Genomic DNA, 23676 nt, shown 5'->3' with positions numbered 1-23676 from the left:
CACTGACTATTGAATGTACTGTACAGTGTACACGTATATTTCTTTTCTTTTTCTCTTCCGACATTGCCCGTGGCCCGTCGTCCTTATTAATGGCTCAGGTAGACTTTCCACTTTAGCCGCTGGAAAGGTGTTTGTACAGCAAACTAGTCGGTAGGCACAATAGAGCATTAAGTATACATACACACAATTGTAGCTTATCAGTGTGAAGGGGAGGTGTAGTTGTTTCATGCGAAGCGCATTTAAAATGAGCTTTTCAGTAGGGCTGTCGGGTGATTGCAATGATAGAGAAGTCTAAACAAACAACGAAACAAGGAAAATTTTAATTCACTGCCAATACAAGACTGGATAGTCACTGAAACAAATTACACCACCGCGTCTACTTTTTTTTAACTACTACAAAAGCTTAATAGCCTTCACAATGTAATTATAAATTATCATGGTTTGCTGTATATTTGTTCTTGACTATTAAAAATGGTAGGAATGTAGCTCGCTCGGTGTACGCCACGTTTGGGTTTCAAATGTTTTTCCCCCCATTCCATCATTCGTCAAACCGTTGGGCTTTTCTCATATGTTACGCGCATTCGCATACGCACACGGAGATGTATGGCCTCTACGGGTTTATACCCTTTAGCTCAAAGTGTTTCCTCTTCGACACGCACTCACGCTGTGATCGCGCGAACGACTTAGATATCAAAACTTGATTGTTTTGTTCTCTCTCTACATGCATCACGCCGGCGCTAGGCTTGGAGAAGTTGGAATTTTAATGAAACAACGCGCGAATGAATAGCTTCGCGGCTGCCTTGACTATCGATTTCCATCTGACACGGTTGGTTGTGGCTGGAGAAGAAGAAGAAAGAAAAGAAAGAAAAAAAGAACTTGCATGATTTAGTGCTTTTCAAAAACATTTTTCATGTTAAATAAAGGCCGAGATTCGGTGCTTTTGGCTGCTGCTGTGCAAGTCGTGTCGGGATCGAGCTGTGATACGCCACAAGACCTGCCGTGCCGTGGTTGGTTCCTTTCGGGTTCATCATCATGTGGTATATGTATACAAAGGAAAATTCGAACCGTAACGAACTGGTCAGCATTTATACGGTTAACTATATTCCTTGACTTTGTATACACAGTGAATTTGACCAAAATGGAGTTGAACGGCGATGGAGATTAAATAAACAAATTATGATGCCACTATTTTTTTTTTTATTGCAGGTAAAATGTAGAAAAGTTGCGTAACCTTTTTTTTTTTTCATTTGATATCTAAAACCATCTTCGACCATCTTATATACGTTATGTAGACAGGATGCACTGGAATTAATGAAAATAATTGTAGCAAGTCAACTGGACTTAAGCTGGAGAAGAAAACTCATCGCATTCTCTATTTCATCTTGATTTCACCGTTATGTTGCTGGCGTCGCGTCCAACAGTCTAAACGTGAAAGAAGAGTCAGCCAGGGAAATAAAATAAAAAAAATATAGAATTTATGACAGCTGGCAGGTTGGTGGATATAACTTGATACTGGGCCAATGTTAGATACTGCTGTATAGTTAAAAGTATAACAATATATTATATAAGATCCAAAGTTTTAGCCCCCCCCCCCCCCCTCCACCCCCCTATGCAACGGTTAGGCATTTGGGTCGTTTTCAGATATATCCTTTCATTTCAGTTTTACACTCGAGTAGTTACGTGAAGATGACTGATAAATACCTTACCCTCCTTCTGAATATAATTTTTTGTTCTATTGCTCGACGGATTTCGGCTAGGGCCGCCTCCTCCCTTCATTTTTATTAACAGTTTTCCCTATTCAGAAAGTTTTTTAGATTTTATGGAACGAACACTGACAAAGAATCCCACAACACAGAACCGAAATAAATGAAATTTCAGAAAAAAAATGCTCCACCCTATTTTTTTTTTCAACCAGTCAAAAAAATAGAAAAGGGAAAGCTAAAAAAAAAATCTCTTTCGAGCTATTCATACGCGCAGATATTTCCTTATAAATATAGTTATCAAAATGTGAACAATTATTTTTTTAACGTAAAATGTGAAACGCACCCACGCTGCTAAAAAACATGAAAAGAAAAAAGGTATAGTTATATAACTTATTACCTGTGTCCTGTAGGTTTTCAAATCCAACCTATTATTGTTTTGAAAAGGTCATTTTGGGGGCATCCCTAGATTTAGACAGGGAGAGAAACATAAAAATGTGCTATTATTTACTGACCCACAAAAATTGAGAAGCTGGATTCTTTTTTTCTTTTTTTTTTAATGCAGATTTTAAGTTCTAAAAAGTTTACTAAAGAATAATTAACGCCCGCCTTATCAGGTTGAATGCCGAAATAAAAAAAAAAGGGATGATGGGGGATATCCCCGCTGTGACCGCCACAGTAGGAGACCTGTTAAGGCGATACCGCCTCGAAATTCTGGCTGGAACATTATCCGAATCGATGTTAAAAATGAAAAGACTCAACCTTGAAGGTAAAAAAAATATATATATATCGATCAAGGCAACCAAAACAAAGCAAACGACATTTTCAGATAATAACAGAAAATCTTTTTTTTAACAGAAGTATCTTTACTTTCTGACATGCTTCATTTATATATAGAAATTATCTCCCCGGCGATTCAAAGAAAAATGACAATCAAATTAAAAAATGACTAATTGGTTATAAGTCAAGTTGCTGTCGGTTGTACACAAACGCAATTGCGCAATCATTTATCGCATCACATGCGCTTTGTATATTATATATAGTTGAAGACAACCCAAAGCAGCACAAAAAAGAAAAAAAGATTTCAAAAATGACGAATAAAATCGTTACCATCCAACATTGAGCCTACACAGAGTCAAGTCTATTGGTGTGAAAAGCCAGAGAGCTAGAGAGATTGTTGGGCCACGCATCTCGTATGTAATTACAGGGTGGAGGATGGCGCGGCTCTTACAGAAACCGTCGGGTTTTCCATCATGTAGGAGAATGAACAACTGAAGTAGGGGGCTGCGCAACACACGACACAGCAGAAAATGGCGTTCGAAAGTGGAAAAGGAAATATATAAGAGAGAGAGAGGGCCCGGACGAAAAGGAGAAAAGAACTACAGTACGTATAGGGAGGAGGTTTATCGTTTTGAAATAAAGACTTTCCTAATGTGTACCTGTCAAACTCACAATTGTAGATGACTGGCCTCTCTTCATCACAGAGGCGAGAATACGAAATGTATAACCATACACAAGGAAGAGAAACGGATCGATGGAGGCAACACTCAGCTCGTGGAGCATGTTTTTAAGGGAATTTTTCTTTTCTTTTTTCCTCTTTCTTCTTTTCATTCTTCAGCCGATTGGAGGAGCAGACAGAAACGTATTCATGAAGGCAAACACGGTAAGGCATGTACACTTTGACTGCACCGAGAAATAAGCGCGGCCACATGTTTTAATGAGTAACAATTTGGAAACTAAAACAAACAAACGTTTCTTGACATGACGAGAGAATATAAAAATGCCACAAATTGAGGAAAGATAGCAGCGCGCAACAGCTCTCAGCCGACAACCCAACCAAAACAAAAACAAAAACAACAAAAATGTATGTAGAAACAACAAAGAATCTCAAAGCGACTAGCGAGAGAGCCAAACAAAGATCGAAACACACAGCACGAAAGATCATGACAGGGCATGATAGTTCATTGTAATGTTCCACGCATTTTAGCAGGAGGGAGTAGACTAGCTGCGTTTTCTTTTTGCCGCCCGATTCATTACCGACTTTCACACGCAACACGTCGGCACAGCAAATACATGGCCAAGGAATTTGAGAACACAGTCAATGATAACAAATCTCTCGCCGTGCTATAGTACTATACGTACATAGGCAAGAAGTGTATTTATATGATCTCTCTGTGGCTGAAATCTACTGCACGGCGCTGGCGCTCACTTGATTATTAACTGGTATGACAGTCGGTCGGTTAATTCATTTTTTACGAATATAAGAGAGATGACTCCCAGAGAGCAAAACGGAAGGTTAATGAGGGGATTTCTCAATCGCGTGTCTTGGTTTCTCTATTTTTTTTGTATAATTTAAAAAACTAATATTCACTGATGTATCATGTCTATTTTTCGGCCTTTTTAATTATTACGTATTATTGTACAGTTTAAAGTGTCCTTTTCGATTTCTTAACATGTCTGCATATACTAGACCGCACCTAGATCCACACAACAAACTGTGCTGAATCTAGCGGCTATAAAACACTCAGTGGCCATTATGTAATAACTTACCGTGTCTGTCGTTGAACATCACAAGGTTTCAAATCGTTTTCTTAGAGGAAATGGTATATAACCCTTCTGATTACCTTTCTTAAATGATCGAAGATCCTCCTTTGTCGGATCGAATTGATTTTATGACTTTTCTCAGCCCCCTTGTGAAACGTATAGTTCACTTTCTGGGTTTCTTTTAGGCTTCATTTGTGCTGCTCCTGTAGCAGTTCAAGTGTTTGTTTGGGTGATTTGGGGCTGGAAAAGCGAACGAATCTGATATAGGATGGGAGAAAAACAACAGTTGTTTTTTTCTTGTTGTTCCGTTTATATAAAAGCGGAGGCCTATAAACAGTGCTGCAATGCCGACATGGCTGGATCCTGCTGCCTGAATCCAGGTCAGAGGTTGTCCAGTGTAAATTAACAGGGATCCAACAGTTGATTCTAGACTTTCATCGTTCCCACCTGCACCGCGCCTACCTTACCGAAAAGGCAAGCCCCCTCCGTCCCTCTCGGCGCGCTAATAGACAAGAATCCAAATCAAACAAGAATGTTAGCTCTCCGAGTGGCTCGTTAAGTGGCTATAAATACGCTCGTTGATCACGCACACGTACTCGCATACCACGATCTACAGTTGGTGAGCCAGCCAGCTAGACTAACATTTATTGATGATCAATTTTCTGCTCTTCACTGCCTTTCTCACGGTGCACAAAGCAACGCGACTTCTCCTTCTCGTTTCACCGCTCTCAATATTAACGATTATCACTTCAAAAAGAAAAAAAAGAAAATCATTGAAAGCCGCCGAGAGATAAATGTCACCTTGTGGAGCATATGTACACTACAGTTACGACTTATGCGTTGTATACGTCATTGACGTACTTATACAGTTGACGGAGAGCGAAAAAATGTGTTTTACCGGGCTTTGCGTGGTTTTATTTGGTATTATCTGAATTCAGGGAAGCCATTTCTTTACGTTAATTTATTCACGGAGCTTTTCCGTCATTCCTGCCTTCGCCTACATAATCAACCTAGCGCTAAAGACCAAAAACAACTTTTGATCTAAATCTAAATGAAGTTGATCCAATCATTTCTATCAAAATAATTTCTTATACAAATTGATTTCAACATTTGGAACGCCATACAATTTTATTAGAATTTAAAATAGACTAGTAAAAAATATAAGAATAGCCGCAGCGCTCATTTGTTGTTTTGTGTTGACATGTGGTCAAAACGAAACCGTCACTTTCGTATAGCGAGTGAGGATAAGATTTTTGAATTGCGCTGCAGCAACAGCAATTCAAATAAAATATGTCCCTGTACATATAATGCCAGTCATGGTATTTGATGCAAAGATTACAGATGTTTCTTGGCGGTTAGTGGGGTCTGCTGTCAGCAAGGGCTTTAACGTTCTATCCTAAACGATTGTCTAGCCTACCTGAAAGGTGTTCGTCAATTTAGAACTTCCCAGCCCGACCCATTGCTTGGGAAAGTTCTTAAGGGCTTGATGATGTGGTAGCGGTAAAAATCTATTTGTTCAGTCTGTAACGCCAGAAAACTATTTATACTTCCTCGTATTTGTTCCACGACGCAATTCTGATTTACTTTTTCCATTTCTTCGCTTTATTTTTAGACTACCCGTTAATTTATGTTTTCCTAGATTTTTTTTTCGTGTTGTACAAATTATGAAAAGGAAACAAAGTGCTAAAGAGATACCGCATTCAGATAAGTTTGAAAGATATAAACAAATTGAATAATATATTAAGTAAGAAATTCGAATTTTAAAAAACGGTTCATATCCGCGGTGATTGATAACTGAAAATTGCTTTTAGCTCAAATTAATACGGTAGTCAAATTCATACTAGATAGAAGTTCCACCTTTGCGCAGTTTTCGCCCTATAATAAAGATGAAGCAAGATAGGAAAACTATGAAATTGATTTTTCTAGATGGTAACTATGTTTGTATATTGTGTATATGTTGGGTGGGGACGACGGTGGCCAAGCAATCTCGTCGTCTTTCTCTCAAAATGTAATTTTAGTCCAGCAGTTTCGTGTAAACTATCTATGGCAACTGTAAGAGTGTAATACAGTCCGATGGGTGCTGCTGCTGGTGTTCAGGTCGGTGTAGTATCATAAATGTTGACTGTATAAATCTGCGCGATCTCGGTTTCTGACAGCAATGTTGACCGTTGTTATGTTATGGTATGGTCGCTGTCTGTCTGCAAGTTCTGTTCTTGTTCGCTGGCGCCAGATTTAGAATTGGATTCATCCTTTTTCTTTGGAAAAGAAGAAAGAAACAAAACCGAAAAAACAACCCGTCATAATCTTCTTCCGAGACAATAGTGACTGGATAGGATGGCTGCTGCTGGTGTGGCGAGTGGCTGATGAGTGGTTCATTTGCCTGTGTTGGCTGTCTTTTGTTTCTTCACAAAGTTTACAATGACCACGATAGGGATCTCAGGAGTTAAACGCAGCGGCAGTCTTTTGTTGTCATGACGCCTGGGACTTGTGGCCGTCCCAGGTAGAACCAACAACTGCGGACCTTCAGAAGCTACCTATCATCCGCAGTGAATCGACACTTTTTTGAATTCTCAAGCTTCTTGTTACACTCCTATTCTCGACGACTCTCAACCATCAGCGTTTTCTTATTTTCTTTTTCTCCCAAACAAGCTGCTGCAGCACCTTTCTTTTCTTATTTTGCTCCTGTGTGGGTCCTCGTTGACTATATGCACAAGATACATAGCCTAGATATCGTTTGACCGAGTTGACACAAGTATCGCTCAATTTTATGGATGATGTTCAGTTATTTGTGTCATGTGGAATGACATATTAGGTGCGCTGGAACGCACAAATTCCTAGAACTCGATGTAATTTTTACAGTTCAAACTGAAAGAGATGCCGAAGATAAATTTGGTTGTTTTTAATTTGTTGTCTTTTTGTTGTCTGTTTTCTTAAAAAGAAGGTGTACAAAATGAATGCGGCATGCAAGAGCCAAGGAAACAAGAATATACAAAGTCTATTTACCTTTTTTCTTTTTCTTCTTGGAATAGAACAAATGAAAGCACAAGGCATTTTTTTGTTGTTTTTTGTTTTTTGTTCTTTTCCAAGGAGAGATATTTCTGGGTTTAAACAATTATTTTGAAAATGCTAGTGGTCAGCGTTAATTGACGATGTGGCTCCAACAGCCCAGCCTTTTTGTTTCCTACTTCAGAAATGGAGGAACCCATGTAAAATGATTGTCGGGTTCGATCGTCAAGAGAGAGGGATGTGTGTGTGCTGTGTGTGTGTGTTGTGCTGTTCGCTTGCTGCTTTCTATGAATCCTTTTAAGGCGAAGAGGAGGGAAAGAAGGCAAAACAATCCGAGCAACACTCTGGGGGGCTAATTGGCTTTCTGCTTTCACGGATATATTACAAGCGGCCCCAGGAAACATTTGGTAGAGTTGAACTCCAAAGCGATGGTAAAGCTCTGCTGCCCTGTGATGTCTCTCCAGGTCGCCTGTAGGGTTCAAAGGCATACACACACACAACAAAAGCTGACCGAGAGAGAGATAGACCCCATCATATATATATATATATATATACGTACGGTCGACTGCGTATAACAACATTCCCCTATCTCTGCTCGTTTTCTGGACTCCCGCTGACATTTTCTGTTTATACATAATGTCACATAAATCTGTAGATATCAAAATGCTGGGCCATTTATACAAGAGACGGAAAAGGTTTGAATCTCCTCGACCTTCGTCTTTTGACCGAACCCTAACCGAATCGCTCTTTAAGTAATCGCATGCAGTTCCAGATGATGAATTGGAAATAACCTTCTGTGTGCTGTTTCCTAGCTATCGAATAGCGCCATCCTGCTGTATACATTTTACCTTGTCAAATATGAAAATGGGAGGCGTTGCAAAAGTTAAAAGACAAAAGGCGCAAAGATGTATAGGATAGTATATAGAAGAGATTTAGCCGGTAGTATTATTTACTTGAAGGCCGTACAGTTCTTTCAAGAAAATGGCTTCAACTCTCTTGTCCGGCGGCCAGCAAAATGCTGGGCAACCGTGATCGCACAGCAGACATTTTCTTTGCTTTGCTTGACACCCGCATCCGATGAATGCTGGAGCCCCTTCACCACAAAAAACCTTAACCACAAAGTACGCGCATCTTGTCATCTCCGCAACACGGGGTGCCTCATTCATCAACGATCGGTGCGGAGATAAGCGGAGATAAGCCACAAAAAAAAAAAGAAAAAAAGAAACCGTATGCATCTTTCGCTCGGTTAAAGAAAGGCAAGCACGAAAGGTTCGTTCCCGTTTGATGCCGCAATTAACCCTCCAAACATTCAATCTGCATTTAGAATCGAAATCTTACTCTCTCTCTCTCTCTCTGGACAGTGGATTATTCTCACGGTTGAGCCGGCCAAGATTTATAGCAAGACAGGGCTTTATCAAATGAATAACTATTAAACACACGCCGTTCCGTTTTTTTTCTTTTTTTCTTTTTAACATTTTCTCTCTGCTGAGAATATAGCGTTGGCCTTTTTTAAGTGCGCTAGCCTTTTGTTTGAATTAGAAAACGCTGAGGGAGGCAGAACTGTTTCCCCTCAACGTCCCTCTCTTTTCTATATACTGCACAGATATCTCCCAACGCTGGCAATAAGGCGGCTCTTTTTTTTTCTTCTTCTTCTTCTTCGCATAAGATGATGTTGGCTGGAGCTATTCGAATCAAACGGTGCATGCGGTGGGCGGTACCCCCTCCAGAGAGACAATCAACACAATTCATTGAAACTACTCGAGAAGAGAGTTGTGCCGGCTTCTATACGGCCGCGCGCTATCCGGCGAATGACCAATTTATTGGCCAGTTCGTGGCCTCCATCCATCCAGCAGGAGCGGTCATCTTGTGGGGGCGGCCCTGTTCGTTGTGTATTATAGATAGACAAGACGCTCTTCTCTTCTCGCTGTTGCTGCTGCTGCTGCTGCTTTCATCTTTTGTGTTTCTTTCTTTTTTTTCGAGTTTCGAGAAATACTATTACCGAACCGAAGGTCTCACGCCGTGCCTTTGAGATCCCTCCCACTGAGTTCTATCTTTTTGTATTCGGTGGATGGGATAGTCAGTACCTGAAAAACAGTAATACAATCGGATGTCAGTTTTCTGGATACACCGAAAACGGCTCTTGTATTATATAGTTTGACGACTGATGTATTTACTATTTAGTTGCTCCTTTATTATTTTCACACAAAAATGTACTCTATTTATAGACGCGAAAAGATGGACAAACCCAAGAAAGAGGCTGGCCACATTTGATAGTAAATAACTGCTATTTGGTTGTTTATTACTTTCATTTTTTTGGATAGTTTCAAAATTTTTATCATTAATTGCTTTTGGGAACTTAAGCACTATTTTCTTGCAATAAATGGATGGTCGCTATTAATGGATTCTGACGACAACTTTTGCATTCTAATTCTACGTTGTAATGATTTTACTATTATAGTAAATCACACAACTGCAAGAAGGAGATTGTTGTATTTATTCGCATGAATAGGGAATTTTTATCAAATTCTGTTTTTTAAAACACTAAGGCGAACATTTTTTTTCAAATTAACCGCGTCACATGCCAGCCATAGAAACAAATAATTGCTGTGTAACATATGATGATGTACGACTCTGCGTCTGATAAAATATGACCCAATCCATCTATCGTGTGGTCAATCGACTTAGAATACGGTACGGTAGACCGTTGTCCGTTGGGCGAGACCCTCATAAAATCGTGAGAGATTGAGACAGCCTTAGAATAGAAAAATGTTTCACGACACCATTCTTCAAACTCAAAGTTTAGCGAAAACCTTCTCTATAACCTGCTTTAAAATGATTCTGCACAAAAAATGTTTGGCTTTTTAAAAATTTATGCATCGATATTTGCCTTCCATTTCTTGCTGTATTCTCCTGCAAATTTTGCCCTGAATCCATAATAAAATTTATTTTCTTAATTGATAAAATAACGGCCTCCAATAAATTATTTCCCTCACTGGTTTCGATATTCCTTTTGATATTCCCAACATTCGCCAAGAATTGAATCAGAATATAGCTTTTTTTCCGTTAACCACTTGATTCCAATCAACTCTACTAAAACCCTTTCACTTAGAACGAATTCTCGAAATAAAAATTCTTAATTAGGAAGAGAAAAACGAGAAGTCACCTAAATTCGTTGGATTCACATGTTTCGCGAGCCAAGAGCCATCCAACTTCACACTGAGAATCGACCGTGACAAAAAATGCCAGACAGAGTTGGCGCCATACTTTTTCATTTTTTCGATGGAGAGGGGGATAGAACAGAAAACGGTTCTACCTTAAGGCCCCAGACTGTCCTTCTCTTCTCTCGCTATACTATACGTATACTATGGATAGTATACGCAGCACCTCTTATAATAACATTTTCTTCGTTTTGAACTTCCAAATGGAAGGAATGAACCACTTACCGCGCTGACATTACCTCTATTTTGACATTGACTAAAGGCTCCCGCGGTATTGATAGTAGGATCCTGCTGATGCATTGTCTCGCAACTCTTTTATTATTCGAATTGGGAGTCTCGGACGAGAGAAAAGCCTTGTGACCACCTCCTTGTGCCACTAATCATCGCTACAAGAGCCCGTACAATGGCAATCAATGATAAGGACTGGTCATTATTATACAAAAAAAGAAGCCATTTCATCGTTCTAGATATATTTTTCTCCTCGTCTACCGTTTCTTGCATATATTTATTTAGATATGAGTCTAGTATTTGATCCGCATCGAACAAAAGAAACATATTTACAAGATTGGGAAATGGAGAACACATTCCCCCCCCCCCCCCCCAGTTTAATCCGCTTTATTTTTATGCGTTTGACGATTTTTAAAAAAGTAATATTAAAAAACAATGGCCGAACTGCAATTTAATTTATTATTTGTTAGACGTGAATCAAAAAAAGCCCACAAAAATTTATTAAACAAATAAATGAAAGGAAAAAAAAAGGGGGAAAAAATAAATTAGTAAATGGTTGATGGTAAACGTATAATTGTACAAGTCTCGGCCCCTTTTGTTATTTTTTTTTTAAATATCGGCCCCGACACTCTATGTGTGTGTGTGTGTATATACCTTTCCAACATGTGTAAATATACTTGCATACCTGTAGTATGTACAGTGAGACTGTGGGCTGTTGAACACGGATGGAAAAGAAGGCTGGCCTTGCGCGCTTTCTTCCTAGAGAGAGGACGAGAGCGACGAGCCTCTCTCCACCACCACCCTGGGACTGGGGAAAAAAAGAAAACAAGTTCCTTATAGAACAAAAACAAGCATCCCACCCCTCCAGTCCTATAATTAGGTTCAATTACTTTTTTGTTGTTGTTTGCTGTCATGGTACGTGTTACGTGAGTGCTAAAAAGTGGATCCAGCCGAAATGATACGGTAGGTGGGAAATGAAAGAAGACAAACTAAATGAGCATTCCGAATAGAGAGGAGGTGGCGTCGTCGGCAATGGGAGATGGAAATGAGAGTCGTTTCGTTTCATTTCATTCACACGCCTGGTCTGGTGCTAAGTGGCTGACCGCAGCGAGACATCCAAATGTTTTTCCTCCTTTTTTTTGTTTTTGTTTTTTGGTTTTTAGTTTTTAGTTTTTTTTTTTTTTTTGTTGCTCTTATCTGTATATGTGTGTGTTTGTGTGTTTTGTCCAGACACTTCAATGGCTGACTCCATGGCGCCATCCGACCGCTTCCATTCAACAATCATTTACAATTGCCGACACTTGTGTTATGGCATCCTCTTCTATAGCCACCGCTAAAACCCATTACGACTTGCTCTGTTTTATTTGATTGCGATTACCTTTTTGTTTGTTCTCCCTCCCCCCCCCCCCTCCACGTCCCTGTTCAGTTTAATATATTTATTTATTTTTATCCCAACAGAAAAATGGCAACAGAGCTCATGATAAAAATTACGGGAAATCATTTTGATAACAGAGGCGCTTTTTTTGAGGGCTCATTCTTATAGGAGAATAAATAAGCTGCGCTTAATTGAAATTGCCATTAATTTGCTAGATCGCATCGCCGGCGACGGTCATTCGTTATTAATTCTTTTTTTATGATTGCGCATGATATAGAATTCACACTGCTGTAGCCTAATACCTGAGCGGAATTCGCTCGGTTAACGCATAAACGATTTTTATATAAAAATTTCAATCAACATTCTGGATGAAAGGTGTTTAATTCTCAGAATAGGCCATCTGACATTGAAGTCGTAGCGTGTAACTGTGACTCATTCTTTGAATTTATCGCCAGTTTTTTTTTTCGGCCACGGTCCAACGCACTTCCTTATTGTGCAAGAATTCGTGATGTATAATCAGATGCGTAATTAGTTGTTTAAATCGTTTATTCGGCAAATGAAGATCAAGTCGGATAACAATCAATATATAATTACAAAAAACAAAAGCCCTGATGCATTCCACATCCAAAGAGTTTTGAAATAATTGCGACGTCATGAAAGGAAAAAAGAAAGAAAGAAATAACACAGACACAGACACACACTCACAAAAAGAAAAAGAAAAAAAAAATAGATTCAGACAGAAGAAAAAAGGGTGTGTGAGAGAGCGCTACTATTGCGTGATGCCAGCAGTTGTTGGCTGGAAAAGTCTCCACTATATAACTCAAGTCGACTTCCTACAATACGTACACATAGAGGATAGCTATAAGCTAACCTTCCCATGAAGGGAGTTGATATTTGCCGCGCGGCTTGGCGCCGGCCTCCAATTGTCGGTAGCCAGCATAGTATTTGTTTGGACTATTTCTTCCTAAGGCAATTACAAGTACTCGGGTTTGTTCTAGTGAAAGAGAGGAAAAGGGAGGGAAATGGAAAAGAAAAAAGAAAAACCACAGGCAAATGACCGCAGTTGGCGTGAGCTCGTTCTTAAATCTGGTAATTAATGCCGCTTTTGTTTTGAAAAGGCGCCGCTTCATTACGACTTGGCTATACGTATGTATGTACACCATCCTGGCGACTGCGGCTAGGCCACCGCTGGGTTTGAAGACTAGATAGCTCCAAGAACAAACCGAGCAAGTTTTATTTGTGTTTACTACACTTATTTCTTCTCTTTTTCTTTTCTTTTTTCTTTATTTTTATTTTCTTCTTTTTTTTTTACTTTTGGTTGTTTTAAAAAAATTGTTATCCTGGCTTTTTTTTTTCTCTTTCTTTCCTCTCTGGCTATCTTTTCTCCCCCTTTTTTTTTATAGTTTTATCTCATTTTTCTTTCTCTTTTCTATTTTTGATCTTGCTCAATTCTACCACAACAATAATCACGGAAGGTACTGCTCACTGCTACCCCCCTTCGGCTCGGAAATAAACCCAAGAGTCATTCCCAAAATTGAAGTAGCCTCTAAGATAAGGCCTCTCTTCCATAGCCCTTTTTAAATTCACTAACAAATTATCTTCACCACCTAGCACATTATGCATAATATGCTTATATTATACAAGTCTCATCGGTGATTCTTTACCTACACTGCGCCGTAGAGTCTCGCCCGGAATATTGAATCATTTTTGGTAATCACCGGAAGTATACACGCCGACTTTCGTCTGACGGGTCCTATTCCCATTTCTAATTTTGTTGAATCAGTTGTTGATGCAATAAAATTACAACAACCAGTTTTTCGTTGAATTTTTTTTTTTTCTTTGGATAGGACATCTCTCCCCATCAAGCGTCTGTGCATACATCTCATCCCCCCTTGATTTCTTTTGTTCCTCGGGAGCCGAACAATAAATGCAATATGTACATAACCCGGAGGGAGTCTCGTCGTATACATAAGGCATAATAGGCCGTAACGCGCCGTCGTTATGAACCCTGAATGTAATAAGTCGATAAAAGTCAGTCCTAGCAAAAGTAATGATCGTTTCCTTCTTGGATATGTTTTTTTTTTCTTCTTCCTCTCTCTCTTCTCCCAAACCGAATAAGGCCCCTAAAAAACGTGAATAACACACACACATGCATAAACACACACAAAGCAAAGCAACAAAAACAATTTGAACCAATGGAGAAAAAAGAATGAACTTGTCAAAAATCGAGTAATTCTTCTAATTTGACGCCTCACCATACACTACATTCTCTCGAGGCTGAAGTTTTTAACATAATAATTGCTTTTCACCAAATTTATTTTTTTTTTCTTCTTTTTCCCTACGTGTTTTACACACAGTCGTCCACAAAGACCCTTTGCGGTTTTGTCCCCCCACCATCAGTTGACAAGTCCCTAACTTGTTTCCAGCTCCTGCGATCTATTATTCCATTAGGCTTGCGAGAAGAAATGACAAAACACAGAAAGAGGGGGGAACGAGAAAAAAAAATGAAGAAGTGAGGAATAGAGGGGGGAAAAAGACGCCAAATGCGTGGCGTAGAATTTCCTCCATCATGTAACACTCCATCTTTGACTCGTAATAAAATCGAATAAAAATGAATAAAATATAGGCACAAAATCGGTGGCGAAGGGGGAAAAAAGAGGACACTATTGTTTTCAAAAAGTCATTTGGTCGAAAAGTCACGCACCGATTCCTCTCAGTGTCATTCAGTTGGCTGCCACATTATGAGCTCGATGTAGTCTATAACATGCCACGGCTGGACGAGTTTCACGGTGCCGGACGAACGAAACAATGTGGCTAATAGTCGTATTATGCGCTGAGATCAATCAAATACGAGTCGATATGTTAGGACACCAATTTTTTCAAGGCAACCCGAAAAGTCGGAAATTTCTGAAACGGGGAAAGACACAAAAGTAGACAATACCAGCAGCAGCCGTTTTAGACCTTTATTTTTTCCGTTCTTTTTTGAGTCGGAGTCATTTGTTTGCTGTCGCTTAATCAATGCTAATTTATGCAGTGGGAGTTTGATTGAAGCACGAAGCGAGAGGAGACGCCACGTGGCACGGCTTAGCAGATAACCGTAAGTTATGTACCCAGTTAGCTTAATGAAAAAAAAGAAAAAAAGCACAGCAACGAAAATATGTTCTTTTTTTTCCGGCTGTCAGTTATTGTGCAAGCAGGAATGAGAAAATTAAGAGAAACATAGGAGAGAAAAATACAATCTAGAAAGGGCGAACCATACCACTTCATCACCCCCTAAAGGGTGCCATAGAGGAAGCAATTTCGTTCGAATGCATTGCGCTCGACATCACAGTAGTCGAGATTGCGCCATTGAAAATGAAAACAAATGTTATCTCACTGGTAAAACCCAACCAACGCAAAATATTAAAAAACACAAGCCGGCTTATTGATTTCTGAACATACGGAACGCCCGTCGTTGACTGCGCGCCTGTGATGAAATATGTATCACGTCACCATAAGAGTTTTATTACCATGCGCATTTTTGCGCAATCTCGATAACTGACCTGCCTGATTTACTTCTAGAATTCCGGAAGGTTGGACTGATGGGGTTCAAGTTGGGTGATTAATTATATACAACCGAATAAAACCACGAACAAAATTAATACTATAGTGTCCAGTACTATAGTGGCCATTGCTGTATGATACTTGCAGGTCCGCCGGCTGAAATTAAAAGCTCCGAATTCTGTAATCAAGAAGAACTGTCCAGACAAACAATCGAATGAAACAAAGAACTGCGAGATATAGCTACTACCGAACGTCCTTCCCAACTGCCGTTAAATGTGGGAATTCAGCAGCAGCGACTCAGCGCGAGAGAATTGAGCGTGAAGACAACTCCGAGTCGCTTCAAGACACTCGACCGCAAGTTGGCGCTTTTTTCTTCTTCCTGTCTATTTCTTTTTTCTTTCTCAGTCTGCGCCTGATGCTTTCTTTTCACGACAATTCGATACACATTTAAAGCTCTTTTTTTTGTCTTACCAGACAGGGAGAGAGAATTGCTCGGCTGACTTGTTTAGTTTTGTCTCTCCGTTTCCTGAAGCGAATCGATCTTTGATAGTGAAATTTCGCCTTGGCCCAGTCCACCATTTTTTCTTGTATAAAAAGAGTGAAACCTCCTACCCGAACAAAAAAATATTGTTCCTCTTCTATACGGTTGCAAAACTATAAAGTCGCCGCGCCGCTCCTCCAATAGAAAAAGGGTTCCTCGATTCTGAATAAAATGCTGATGCCAATGAATGAGCATGACTGGAGAGACTATAGAGAAGACCCTGGATATATTCTGGAATAATCATTTTTTGGAATATAAACTTCTTCTTCTTTGTATTGTTCTTGTCATCTTCGGCTAGAAAATGGTCGCGGCATGTTTTAATCATTTGTTCCTTTGTTTTTCAACTCCCTTTGTTAGAGTCCACAATTTGGGACTCTGAGTTCACTAGGTAAATACAGATTAATACGCGAGCAATAAGCTCCACCTCTGCTTCACGTTCTGTATAAAACACACGGCTTCATTGCTTCAATCAGGCTTTGCCTTTCGTTCCAGGGAAAGTAACCGTGTCACAAAAGGGCCACTTGACATGTATAAAATGGATATTTACAGAAACTGAGCAACGCGGAAAATTGTTAAGTATAGTAGTAGGACATAAAGCTCAAAAAGAGAGTCAAAGTTCATTAAATGATTGTCTTATATCCAGGCAATTATCGTGAAGCGCCATCAAATTATCATCACTACAAAACTTAGCAATGATCTAAATTGGTCGACTAATCAGTGTCGGTAGAACCACTAAGCGGTTAAACAAGTGCAAAAGTAGAATAGCCTATAGTCGACATAGGTTCCAGCAGTTCTAAAAGGCGAATTAAGTGGGTTGAAACAAAGACTATGAAACAACTGAACTCGTTTCCTTTTCTGGTTAAAACAAAATACTGTAAGGAGAAAACTTCAGTTTCATACTCAAAATAAAAAATAAGCGTTTGGAGGAGAAAAGACATTTAGTTAGCAATTGATTACTTAAGTTTAACTGTCGTTTCCGTACTCCGTCGATAATTTTAATAACAACCCTGTACAAACTTCTGCCTATTTCTATGCGTATTTGTTTAATGGATATAAATTCAAATGGGAATGGCTAAACTAAATATTTTGGTGAAAACCGTGACCTACTTATACTAATACCGACCATTTAACAGAAAACGATTTTTGAATTACTTTATAGTTCCGGCGTTCTTGGTCGTTATCCTGTACTATCAATTCAAATATCGGTATCGATGAAAGCAAGCAAGAAAAAGGGGTTTAAATACACTGTAACACCATCTGTTGGGGAAGGCAGGAAGACAGTAGGGCGCTCAAATTTCAAATTCCTTGGCAAGAATCGATCATATCTCAAATTTGAACTATCAAGTGAGTAATTTAAAAATGTTTAACTTTATTAAAGAAGTTTCAGAATTTTAAAGATAGTATACTTTTCAGAAAATCATGCACAGAAATATTAAATGGTTTAAAGTAAAAAAAAATAAATAATAAGAATTCCTATGTTATGTCATAGGAGAACCCTGCTATGTCTTCGAATCTTGTCCAAATTCGTTAAACTACCACCAGGCGGCTTTCAACCCTCTACTTTAATGTATACTCCACCCCTCCCGGAGAACGATTAAGAGAGTTATTGATATTACGAATAATATTTTCGTTACGATATCCAATCGTAAATGCGCTTGAGAAAGAGACATGTTAGCTAACGATAAATAAATTGCGGATTCATACAGAGCAACTAGAAGTTACATCCGCGACGAAATATACGCAAGATTCCGCACATGAAAGAACTTAAGAAAGCAGGCTAATATAATTCAGTTGCAACATTAATTCATGAAGTCATCAAAATTACATGTGTAAATACTGATTTTGGTAATAACATAGTGTTGCAGACCACCGATGAGGCCAACGAAAAATAAAGCTGTTGAATTGGCATTGATAAATGTAGCTTCCCGTAACTTCCCGTAGATAGACTAGCTACTGTACTGTCACCATATAGAAGGTTGAAATCCTTCAACCCCTCCCTCCTTCTTGTCCTACTTGTGGGAGTATGGTGCGACACCTACTGTCACCTGGAGTCCTGGAACATCGGTTCCTTGAGCCTGAGGTAATCTAGTGACATCCACTGATGCAATTAGCCCTCTTTCAAATGAACCGGCTTGATTCAAAAGTTAAACTTTCACTTATTAGCTATATTATACAATATTGTGAGTTGAATGCAAGTGTAGTACTTGATAAGATTGAGTCTTTTGCACACTTGTACATAATACTTTCGGATTTGTACCTTGAGTTAGCGACTTAGCGTAATATATAACACCTATACATACTCGTCAGTCTTCCTGTATTTTTATTCGCCGTTTCGCGGAGGAAATGGAGGGGACGAGGGAAAACTAACTAGATGAGACTCCATATAAATGATTTCTACTTATTTCTGGTTTTATATATATATTTTTAAATATTAGATAGCGAGAGGAATCGAAGTCTTGTCAGTTAACCTGATCTGATTATGTTGCTTCGTTATTAAAGTCGTTTCAAAAAAACACGGAACGACCTTTAACCTCAGGCCTCAACTTAGGGACCCTTTAAAAAATAAACTGCAGTTCTACCTTTTGAATTATAATCAATTATAGCTAATTGTTAATGTATATGATGTAAAAACAATTAAAGTTCAAGCCAGCAACATGTTTCTGTACATTCATTTCATTTCTCGAAACTTAATGTCAATGTAATTTGAATGAGAACAAGGAAATTAATAGCGGATTCTCCATCGGAATTCCAAATGTTTTAGTTCGTCCTTTGTAGCTAGTTCTTATTACTCAACGTCGCCCTTGTTTGTTTGTTTTTTTCCTTGTTGAAATTTTTAAAGAAATCTTCTTCAATGTTATTTGGATGGATTTGGTCACAGGAGTGGCTCCGAGAGTGGCTCAGTCGAGTTGACACAATAGACGACCTCGGAGTCATCCTATTCTTGATTCGAGTATTTCTTTGAGCTTTCTCACACAAACATATCAAGATGTTGCTGTCAGACGATATCGACTACATCAAGAGCTACGTAATGACTGCCATAAACCCAACTCTGCGCCGTCACAAAGCCAGCTTTTTCTGGTGTATTTTCGTACTTCTTGACAAAAGGCACACAGGGCAGTTGTGAGAGAGAGGGGGGCGCTGGGGAGATGATCTGATGATAATTTCTATAGACCTTTCTCCTTTTTTTTTCTTCTTTTCCTTTCTATTTTCCATCTCCCTAAAAACAGGTTAGGTCAGCGCATTATCTATTTTCACCTCAGAGATCTTTCTCTCTCCATGACAGCAGGCCTCCAATGCTTCGGATGATATTTCCACGGGTGAATTTTCAATGGTTGCTATTTTCGTACGGGGAAGGTTTCTTAGACCAACGTGATTAACTCCGGTTGCGTGATTATATACCTGGGCCTTTTCTCTTTTTGTGACAGGGAAGGGGGGGGGGGAGGGGGGGAGGAAATGGGGGTCGTCGAGACGAAGAGGGGGGTGGGGGGGGGGGGGAATTCGAGGCTACGGCATTTTCTCCAGCCAACACAGTCCACCCTTACACAGTATAAAGACCGCAGAAAGAAACGGCGGCTGAAAGAGTCCGTGACGACTGAGTGACCGATGCTTCAAGCAGAGCGGAGAGATGGAACTGCCTGAACTCTACGCTGGCGCGAGTCCGTTCCAGAAACGCGACGCTGTGCACGTACTTACGCAGTACCTTCCTCAGTTCGATTGGGCGGAGGGCGATGCCGTTTTGGACTTCGGTTGCGGTGATGGCGACTTGACGGAATATTTGGCCCGCTGCATCCCCAGGTTAGGAATATCTGACTGAAACCGTGTAGTTAATTTAGCCGTCAATTTTTATATTTGTAGTTTCTTGTCCGCGCTTCGATGTGATTTGGAATAGTGGAAACCGTGGAAAATCTAAACCTTTTGAATTGATAACGAGCGGATAGCATTTTTTAAAAGACGGTTCCTTTTCATTTGATTGTTACTATATCGTTTCTCTGAGCTTCAGTGCTGGAAATACCTATTGATCACTCAACAATCAATCTAATGATGTGTCAGGCTACACAACGCTTTCGTTATCAGTTGTCAACGCGCCATCAGCAGTCGCCAGAGTAAGTTTTTCGTTTCAGCGCAGAGGATATTCTATTGGATATCGATGAGTATAGAGTCAGACTATAGGTGAGGGCTTAACAAAAAGTCATTTTTCACTGCTGCCAAGATAGCCTCAAACTGAAGAGTTGTTCCAATATTTCCCAAATTCACATTGGCAGCCTGCCGCAATTACAAGCAGCGCGTAGAGTGTTTTTCTGTGTCCAACAAATTGATTAGAAACTCATGTGCTTTTTCTATTTTCGACGATTTTCGACGAAAAACAAAACCCATTCCAGATGCGCTTCGTTGACGGGCATAGATATTTCTAAGAAAATGATCGACCACGCCAGAAATCATCACCAAGAAAACGACTTGCGTCTTGGATTTCAGCAAGTCGACATCATGAAATCTATTGACGCGAGAGAAGTATTCCCCGATGGATTCGATAAGATTTTTTCCTTCTATTGTCTGCACTGGATCAAAGACCATCAGTAAGACCGGAAATGTTGGCCGTTTCCGCGGATTTCCTTGTCTTACAAATTTTTAATTTTTACAGGAGGCTAATGGAGCACATGTACGACATACTTAAGCCAGGCGGTGAAATTTTGCTGGTGTTTTTGGCGTCCAATCCCATTTTTACCATGTACGAACGCATGGCAGAACGGACGGAGTGGGCCGAATATATGAAGGTATACTTATCTTTACTTCCTAACATAACCTGAAGAGTTTATTACTTATTTCTCTTTCTTTTTAGGATGTTGACGAATACGTACCCCATTACCAATACTCTGCTCGGCCGGCTGACATGTTTTCCTCAACTTGCCGTTCCGCTGGACTCCAAGTGATAGAGTGCACGGCCCAAGAGCGCAGTTTTTCTTTTCAGAACATCAATATTGTTAAAAGTAAATCAAAGTTCACTTCTTTGATAATCGAATCCCTTGATTGAACGGTTAATCGCATTTAATATTGCGTTCCGTTCACATATTTCTTTCTAAATGTTGAAAAAACAAAAAAAAACAAAGATTTTTCAATTTTTCGATTAATCTGTGTGTGATGATGAAGATGCGGTGGCTGCTGTCAATCCGTTCCTTCGCCGGGTTCCGCCTCGGCTGCGCGAGAGCTATCTATTGGATTGCCTCATGGAACTCCAAAAACTGAAGGCTCCGTCCACAGATGGCTGCACGGTAGCACGTTATCGTTTGATGATCGCTCACGTTCGCAAACCTTAATTTCGGCAACCGCGATCCCAGTGAAGAAGAAATGGTCAGATGATGGCTTGGAGAACTACCGGCGGGAAATTTACTTAAACGCGATGAATTTTGAAAAATTCTTTTCCTTCCTTTAAAAAAATAATAATAATAACAAAAACTACTAACCTTATAATCCGCATCTGCAAGAAAAAGAACGGATGGTGAATCTAATGGCAACCGGTGCTGTTACTGTACATAATGATTTGATGTTTAAGAGAAGGTTTCAGCCAATAAGTGGATGATTACAGTTACGGAAAAAAAAAAAAAAAAGATTTTGAAACATGTATGGAAGTGAGAGGTACAGTAACAAGTTGGGACTTGGGTGTGCAATAATGATCTCCACGTCGAGGTCAAAAGAAACGAATTGATTATTCCAGTTTTGCGTGAAGAACGACCGATGCGGATTCGTAGTCGCGCAGTAGTGAAAATCACGAAAAAAAACGTCAGTATAAATGACGGGATGTATAATAACTAACTTGTAGTACGTAAGATTTTGAATTTCATACGAATACAAGAAAGACAATATCAGTAATGTGGTTGTTTTCTAATTTTATTTCATTTTCCTTCCCGATCCTACTGCAGCACTGCAGTAGGCAAACAGTACGGAAATCCGAATTTTCCTAGCTGTTATCTGATGCAATTTCACCGCGTCGATAATAAAACTTACATTTCGTTACTATAACATAAAGTGAATTTATGTAGCCGTCATAGTGTTTGTATTCTTTTTTTTCTATTTAACGAGAGAAAGGCAGAAAGCAGACGACTTCATTGACATATTTTCGCTCTGGATCAAGTGAATCAAACTCACAGCAAAAGATCGACTGGCCGAGGATTGTTTTCTAAGTTTTATTACGGCGAGAGCGACGATTAAAGGCGATATCTTTTTTTTTCGGCACGAGAGAGAGAGACTTCTAATCCATTGGCTCATAAACTTTGTGCCAGCAGTAGCCGGAAAGGTGTAAAAGATACAGTGTCTCCTGTATATCCCCCCCGTAAAAAAAAATAGAACACTAACTAATGTTAACGCTATCTACAATCCTGAATTTTTATATTTTATTTGCAGTAATAAAAACACACTATTTCGCAGTAAAGAAAACTTTGAACACATTTTTAATATGATGAATTCATTTTTTATGAAAAAGGTTTTACAAAGTATGAGAAAATATTGATAAAAATAAAGTTCATTAAACAAATTTCGATCAAAAATTTAATTATAACGAAATTTCCAATTTAACTGTACTACAATCACGGTTGACACTTGAATCCTCGTTCTGCAGACACCATTTATTATAGGGGGACAGGTGGGTGAGTGGAACAAGGCGCCGTCAATTTAATGGGGGGATTTTGGTACCCGGGTTCGATTCTCCTGGTGAGCATAGTTGCTCCCACACCTGGATCAACTATTAACCATTATTAAAAATGTGGAAAAAACGAAAAGCATGGGGTTCGCATCAGGGCCTAGTCGTCTCCGTTCGGGTGTCTAGTAGTTATTTGTCCGAAAGGACAAGTATATATGAAAGAGATTGCACGACTTGGTGTTCGGTAACAGGTCCTCGAACGTCAAGCGCTACTATAACACATAGTACGTCGGTGAGCGATTATTGTGACTCATATGACTTATTAGTCTTATTACACGTTTACACCGGGTCTGGCGGTTGCCCCGATTTGCCCGTGAACTTTTTTTTTCTTTCTTATTATTTTCTAAATGCTTTCCAATGAAAGATTGCAGAACGTCAGTTTTTAACATCTCCCGAATTTCTCTATATTTGTTATTCCTACCTAATACGGATTCGCTTGTTACATCATTTTTATCATAGCCTCACATAGTCCTCTGCTGAAATTCAATTGATGACAGCGCTCGCAATGAGAAAATATTGATATAAATAAACTTCATTCAAAAAAGTTCGATCAAAAATTCAAATTCGGTGAAATTTCGAATTTAACCGTAATAAAATCACGGTTGCCACTTGAATTGACGTTCCGCATACACCAGATGTATTGGTTGACAGGTGGGTGAAACGAATAAGGCGTCGCTTGGTGAAGGGGGAGGCACTTTGGTATCCGAGTTCAATTCTCCTGGTGAGAATGGTTGCTCCCACAACTGGTTCAAATTATTCAATTGACTGTGGAATAGACTAAAATCATAGGTATCAGAATGGGCCATATTTCGTCCTCACCTCGGGTGTCT

The 23676-nt window shown here is 39.5% G+C and overlaps 1 protein-coding gene across 1 annotated transcript; it reads left to right on the top strand.

Annotated features, from left to right (window-relative positions):
* The first annotated feature begins 19720 nt into the window (after positions 1-19720).
* Positions 19721-21810, top strand: LOC124344050 (juvenile hormone acid O-methyltransferase-like). The gene is made up of 5 exons (XM_046797443.1): positions 19721-19950; positions 20535-20729; positions 20795-20927; positions 20993-21140; positions 21301-21810. Exons 1-5 carry the CDS (start codon positions 19781-19783, stop codon positions 21465-21467), a joined length of 813 nt encoding a protein of 270 aa, XP_046653399.1. The 5' UTR covers positions 19721-19780; the 3' UTR covers positions 21468-21810.
* Positions 21811-23676: the final 1866 nt, after the last annotated feature.

This window comes from Daphnia pulicaria, chromosome 6, assembly GCF_021234035.1.
Source record: "Daphnia pulicaria isolate SC F1-1A chromosome 6, SC_F0-13Bv2, whole genome shotgun sequence".
Taxonomy (NCBI): Eukaryota; Metazoa; Arthropoda; class Branchiopoda; order Diplostraca; family Daphniidae; genus Daphnia; species Daphnia pulicaria.
This window is presented reverse-complemented; position numbering and strand designations above follow the sequence as displayed.

What these genes read in the sequence shown, in the direction of transcription:
- LOC124344050 (XM_046797443.1), top strand. Translation starts at nt 19,781, where the DNA reads ATGGAACTGCCTGAACTCTACGCTGGCGCGAGTCCGTTCCAGAAACGC. An exon ending in TTGGCCCGCTGCATCCCCAG is followed by an intron (nt 19,951 to 20,534) that starts GTTAGGAATATC and finishes AACCCATTCCAG; the next exon opens with ATGCGCTTCGTTGACGGGCA. An exon ending in GAACATCAATATTGTTAAAA is followed by an intron (nt 21,141 to 21,300) that starts GTAAATCAAAGT and finishes GTGATGATGAAG; the next exon opens with ATGCGGTGGCTGCTGTCAAT.